Source organism: Corvus brachyrhynchos, unplaced genomic scaffold (genome assembly GCF_000691975.1).
Source record: "Corvus brachyrhynchos isolate BGI_N302 unplaced genomic scaffold, ASM69197v1 scaffold395, whole genome shotgun sequence".
Classification (NCBI taxonomy): Eukaryota; Metazoa; Chordata; class Aves; order Passeriformes; family Corvidae; genus Corvus; species Corvus brachyrhynchos.
The window spans coordinates 1,580,376-1,587,068 of NW_008238340.1; the positions used below are offsets into that span (position 1 = coordinate 1,580,376).

Genomic DNA, 6,693 nt, shown 5'->3' on the forward strand with positions numbered 1-6,693 from the left:
GGCCGTGGCCTCGCGCACCCCGTGCTGAGTGCTCACCCTCTCGCCTAGAAAAAGGAGGAGTCCAGCTTCACGCCAGAGGACGCGGTCCTGGCGTCTGTGGGCATCGTGAAGTGCAGCTCCGACCGCGGGCTGCTGGTGTCGGAGAGCATGTGCCTGGCGCTGGAGGAGCTGATCCAGGCCTGCTGTGGTGAGTGCGGGCCTTTGACCAGGTTAGGGCTTTGATAGCCTGAAAAAAAGAAAATTTGTGAGGCTTTTCATGAGTTAAGGTTGAGAGAGTGCCCTGGCCAGCACACAGTGATTGAGGGTCATGTTTTTCTGTATAAAGAGTGTGCGTCTAGAGCTTAGGCATTGTCTGGGGTGAGTCAGTGATGTCAGTCCAGTTCACTTGTCCTTCTGCTTGTCTTTCTAGCGGAAGATGAAGGTGTCCCTTTGGTGCTGGTGTGTGGCCCAAAAAACACTGGGAAATCGACATTCAACAGATATCTAATTAACCTGTTACTGAACCGGTGAGTCCTTCTATGTTCTGCAGTCTTTTAAGTGCTGTGTGAGATTTAGGAGAAGGAAAAAAGAAAAGAAGAGTGTTTGACAGGACTCTCAGAAGAGCCATCAGAACTGGAAGGTGGATAGCTTTTAAACACAAACAAAAAATCAGAAAATCAAGACAGGCATTCTTGTCTTGAGCTGATTTCAGAAAAGTTGCTTCCTGAACATTTCTATTGAAATAGTGTTAAATTGCTTCCTTGGAGCATGTGAGCACATTGGGCACTAAGCAGTTTGGGTTCAATAGGGGAGTTATAATGCTTAAAAATGCACCATGAGTGTGGTTGAGTGAAGGAGAGATTTTATTCATGAATTTTAGCTTTGCAACCTGTAACAAAATCAGGTGGTCTTTCTGATATGTTCAGGTCATACCGTAGTTCTTCTTTTGGTGGATGCTACCACACAGTCTCTCTCCCTGCAGCCTTCCTGTGGTCGAGTACATGGAATGTGACATCGGCCAGACGGAATTCACGCCGCCCGGGTGCGTGTCCCTGAGCAGCATCACAGAGCCCGTGCTGGGTATGTGTTCTGCTGCTCCTGCGGTTACCAGAGACCTGTTTGGTTTCTGAGATGAACAGGGTGTTCTAGGCAGAGGCTCTGCTTGAGGGGAAGCTGCTGCCACAGCTGTCAGAGTTTCCTGGAGAGAATAAACCAAAGGCTGTTTGAGTTTTCTTGTAGGGACATTTAAGCTCCCTGAGTAACACAGAGCTGTTCTCCTGCTCATTTTGTCTGCTTTAAAGAGAGATGATGTTGTAGAGGTGGTAGTACAAGCTAAGGTGTATCAAAGGGGATGTTCAGCCTTTCTGATTTGAAACGTCTCCTTGGGAAAATATGTATCCATGGGTAACACTAACTTGAGAAATCCGAAGTGGATCCACACAAATCGGGGCTGTTGTGATGCGTGTAAAAAGCAGAGCCTAGGAAAGTGCTGGTATTTGTGGTTTGCAGATTTGGTTTAAAAGGACGTGGCCAGGCCGGTTTGCTCTTTAACCGGTTTGTCGTAGACCATTCTTCAAAGATTTGCAAATGTGTAAGCAGTGATTTCAGACAAAGAAACAAACCCAATATTAACCCAAAACAAACAAAACTCCCAGCCTGCAAGTGACAGACCAGTTTCCCCTATGTGTAGGCTGTGCAAGGAGGACAATTACCATATAGGAAGAGCACGGGTTATTTCAGGAGAAGAGGCATGTGGGTGCTTACAGGGATGGGAGTGTTTTGGTTTGACTCGGGGAAGGCACTGGATGTTTGGTGCTCTCTTTGCCAGGTCCCCCCTTCACTCACCAGCAGATGCCCCGTAAGATGGTGTATTACGGCCAGACCAGCTGCGAGCAGGACACAGAGAGGTACCTTGATGTTGTGAAGTACGTGTTCAGCTGCTACAAGAAGGAAGTGCCTCTAGTCATCAACACCATGGGCTGGGTGAAAGGTAAGCGGGGTCAGTCTGCTCTGGAGAGGCGTGGGAGGGAGGTAACGGTGGCGCAGCACCACGCGGAGCAAGAACACAGTGCGTCTGCCCTGAGCTACGCTGCTGTCCCACCTGTTGCAGTAGTAGCAGCAACTGTGTGTTTCCTGTGCTCCTGAAGGTGAAGGACTGCTGCTCCTCATTGATATCATCCGGCTGTTGGCACCCAGCCACATTGTTCAGATGGATGTGTGTGACTGGAAGGCCATGCCCCCGCTGACCCCTGAGCATGTCCACTTTAGTGCCGGGCTGCACACCAAGGGCAAGCAGCAATCCAAGTGCAAGCAGCTGGGAGTGGGCAGCACGGAGAGCTGGAAGTACTCCGAAGGGGAGGACATGTCAGCTCCGCAGCACAAGCTGCTGTATGTCCACCCGGAATTCCCTCGGGCAGGGGTGGCAGGTGAAGCGTAAGTAGAACGTTGAGTGCTCTGTGGGGTCTGTGGGCTGAACAAAGCCACACATCGTCCTTGACACGGGGTTGTTCTGGCAGGCGAGTGCACAGCGGCATCCTGCGCGACATGTCCATCCTGGGATATCTGGGGCACCTGCAGAGCCCTGACATCGGGGCGGTGCTCCCACTGCACAGCCTGGTGCCGTATCAGGTAAAGGAGCTTTTTGGGATGGCTTGTGGGTGGTGCAGAGAGCCCAGCTGAAAGTGATGGGCATTTCTGTTCCTGCTGCATGTATTTCTCAGAAGAGGGATAAACACTCTAATCTGCAGAGTGACTGTGTTCAGGGTGTCTGGAAGCGAGGCTTCTGTCGAGGTGCCGGTGTGGCACACATGTGCTCTGTGTTCTGCATGTGCAGGTATTGGTGCAGAAGCTGCCTTGTGTGCCCTCCTAGTGCCTCTGTGTGAGTGTGGTGTGGGATCATGCAGGGTCTGTGTACTCAGCAGTGTCTTATCTCTGGACTCAAACTCAATCCATGTGGAGCTGATGAACACTTTTCTCTGTTTCTCTCAGGTACCTTTCAATGCTGTCGCACTCAGGGTTATTCACACGGATGTTGCTCCCAGCAACATCATGTATGCAGTGAACGCCAGCTGGGTCGGGCTCTGCTGCATTCCGGAGGAAGTCCGGTGCCAGACCGACGGGCCAGTCCTGCTGACACAGACACCGGTCTGCGACTGCCTGGGCTTCGGTGAGCACACCTGGAGCTCTGCTCTTACCTGCTGTGTTTTGGCAGACAGGTTGCAGAGTGACAGAATTACCTGCTCTTCTAAAACCAGCTGGAGAATTGGGATGAGATACAGGAGTAGTGGTGTATTCTCTGCTGTTAGAGCCTGTACTGCCAAGTCCTTGGACTTTGGTTAACAGGTGGTAAGAGCTGTGGGGAGTGTCCTTGCACAGTGCCACTTGGAGCTTCTCTCAGAACTCCACAGTGACTCACTTTCTGGTTCACGTTCTCAAAAGCAGATTCCATTTGGCTTTTGCAAAATTCCAGTAGTTTCTCAGTTTCCTTCTGTGACTTAAATTTAATGTTCCAGTTTGGACTTCGGTGCTCGATCATCTGTAGGGATGTGCCAATGAGCAGGGATGCCTGGTGACTGAGCTTTGCATGTGTTTTTATTAGGAATTGTCCGAGGGGTTGATATGGAAAAGAAGCTTTACCACATCCTGACACCAGTGCCTCCAGAGAATCTGAGACTAGTGAATTGTCTGTTGCTTGGGAACATTGCTATCCCTAACTGTGTGCTTGTGGGCCAGGTAGGAGCTCATAGGAGGGGGTGGAAGCTAGCTGAGCTGCAGCTGCCTGTCAGGTTTTCCATTTCCTTACTCCTGAGGCTGATGCGTGCTGGGAGGTGCCTGGGCATCAGCAGATGGTTATCTCTCTGTGAAATTGTCCTTAAGCACAGAAACTTAGGAAGAACAGAATGTTCTGCTCATGTTTCAGATGCCAAAGTGGGGTTTGGTGATTGCTGGGTCCTTCCCACCATCAGCTCCATCAGCCTGGGGAGGGAAGTGCTTCCCCCTCTGCTGAAGATATGAGTTCTTAAAGTTGTTTCTGGTTTAATTTTTCTGTTTTCCAGCAAGGAATTGAGGGAGAGATCCCCTATGTCACATCCGATTACAACTACAGCATCATGGGCTCAGGGAAACTGAGGAAGAAGAAGCAGCATTTGAAGAGGAGGGAGTTCCCCTTTGAGTGTGATTACACTTGAAGGCTCGGGGTACTCAGCCAGGGGTTGTTTATGTGGGACCTCATGTTGCAGGAGCCCTGGGTGCTGCAGAGGCCCTGGGCACATAGATGCTACAGTGGGGCCGTGTTTTGATAATGTTTTGTATGTTCAGTTTGTATTTTTGGTGTTTTGTAATAAATATCTATGATAAACATTGGACTGGTTTGGAAATTTTCCTAGGCTGTGGCTGACACAGCTGGGGGCAGCTGCTGTTGCACACACGCTCTGCCTCTGGTCAGGACATGTTCCCATTGCCTGTGCAGGGAGCTCTGGGTGTCAGAGCAATCCGCAGTGCCCTGAGCGGAACTTCACCGTCCCCTGGCTTTGTGGAAGGGCCCATGTCAGGGTTCTGGCACTGTGGCTGGCCCATGGCTCTGGGTGTCCTGCTGGTCGAGGAGAGGGGGAGGAAGGAGCACCAGAGGGAGTCTCTGTCCCCCTGAATGACAAAGGTGGAGCCACTCAGTGCTGCGCTGTCACAGCCTGCCCTGTATCTGCTGGGACTGCTGCCTCCTGCCCTGTGCTGTCCCAGCTGCATATCCCGTGCTGCGGGGTGAGCTCAGTGCCCTGAGCGCAGTCTGGGAGCAGCTTGGGCTGGCTTTGACATGTCTCTGGCTCTAACAGACTGCTGCGGATAGGGGCTGGAGCAGGATGGGAGTGGGGAGGAACTTGTCACCCAGGTGCTGTGTGTAGCACTGGGCTGCGTGGCTTTACCTGACCCCACCTGCTCTGCCCCACTGGGACACCAACTTTTTTTCTTCCCAGCCTTTTGTCAATTAGCAATTTGCTCCCAAGGGAAGCCAGGGTTGGTGGGAGTCGCACAGAGGTGAGCGCCTTGGGTCAAGTTGAGGACATTTTTGGTAAAACCGATTCTTTATGGGTAACACCACCATGCTGGGCTCTTACTGGATCTGTGACTACAAAAATAACCTGGCTTCTAACAGCAGCTCCTGCAAAATGAGGCATGGCTCTGCCTCGGCCCAGACTGGGGAACAGTCCAGCCCTGGAGTCTGCAGCCCCCCAAGCCCAGTGCCTGTTCAAATCTCCTGGGCCAGGTCTCCTGCAGAGGAAGGAGGAATGTGGTGTACCACTTGGGGCCAGAGCTTTTTAGCTGGTGGCTGCTGTGGGTGTGAGTAATCTGCAAAATTGCTTTTATTTGGTTTGGGAAGAGATTTCCTAGAACCCCAGGAATGAGCAACTGTAAACAAACAAACTGGGATGAGAGGTGGGGAGGGGACAGAGCTGGAGAAGAGCTGCAAGGGGCTGGGCCGTGTTGCAGCCTTGTAAAGAGTTAAATTTAATCCAGGCCTAATTATCCCCATATGGCTGGATCTGGCAGCAAAGGAAGAAGTTGGCCAGCATTGTGGGCCTGAACAGTGGCTAAAGTAAATAAAGGGGCCATGGTGCAGCCAGGGGGAACATCCCAGGCAGGGTGAGATGGGAGTTCAAGTCATGAGGGAGAGGGTGGAAAAAGCTTCAGGAAAGGTGAGATAGGCAAAGGACATGAGAGAAATAGGCAACACTAAAAGCACCGTGGCCAAGCATCCCCCTTGGTGTTGTTACCAGCCCCACACATCCACCTCACCTGGCTGAGGGCGATGGATCCTGTGCTGGCTCCATCCCTTGGACCTGGGGGACAAGTGAGTAACCCGTGTGTGCCCAGCTGCAAGTGTCTGGTTTGGGGCGTTTCAGGGGGGATGCAAAGTGCCAGTGCCTGCTGGGGCCCAGAGGTGAGTGCTGCAGCCTTGGGAAAGGGGAATCTCACTGGCTTCTGGTGCTCCCTGAGGGGAAGAGGGACAGCGGGATGGCTGGGGGCTTTGGAGCATAAACCTCGGTGAAGCATCCCACCAACAAGGTGGGGACACTGTTCTGTGATCAATGGGAAGTCTGTGACAGCACTTCAAACAGTAAGGATGCACTAAATCAAGCAGGATTAATTTTGCAATATGTTGGCATCTGTTACCTTTGCAGCATCGATTTCTGTTGGAATTTCTGGCAAAGGTTGCCTAGAAGCAACATAACTCTGAGAAGCACCTGGTGCCTCTGGGAGGAGATGCTGTGAATGAGTTTAGGGGCTGGGATGGTCTTGGCCTGGGAGTTTTGCATGGAGCAGGATGAAGGTGCCATCTTTTGCTGTCTTTGGGGGGTTTAAGCCCTATCTGGTGCTTTCTTATTTGCTTGGATTTAGCAGGAGGAAAATCCCCCTGAAGATCCCTGGTTTTCCCTATGCAGGCTGGGGGCCCCGTGTGCCCACGGGTGCAGGGATACAACCGGAGCTCGGGGCGGGGCAGTCCTCTCCCCCCCCAAACCCGCCGCACAGAGCCGCCAAACAGCCCCCTTCTTCATGCTGATTCTTTCCATCACAAGCGCGTCTTGTCTCCGTGGCCGAATGTCTTCCATAGACGGTGGAAAGTGAAATTTGTGCAATGTCTGTAGGAGGCTGAAGAAAGGCCCTTTGTGCGCCCCCCGCGCGGGCGCTGGGCAGCCTCCAGCAGCACCCTCGGCCGCCCCC

The 6,693-nt window shown here is 52.3% G+C and overlaps 1 protein-coding gene across 1 annotated transcript; it reads left to right on the forward strand.

The window, feature by feature from the left end:
* Window positions 1-48: 48 nt before the first annotated feature.
* On the forward strand, window positions 49-4,341 carry NOL9 (nucleolar protein 9; the record flags this gene model as incomplete). Its single annotated transcript, XM_008634274.2, has 9 exons — window positions 49-187; window positions 410-506; window positions 962-1,059; window positions 1,808-1,969; window positions 2,127-2,412; window positions 2,496-2,607; window positions 2,968-3,145; window positions 3,578-3,711; window positions 4,035-4,341. Coding segments are annotated over 9 exons (1,338 nt in total), but the record flags the coding sequence as incomplete, so codon positions are not given.
* Window positions 4,342-6,693: the final 2,352 nt, after the last annotated feature.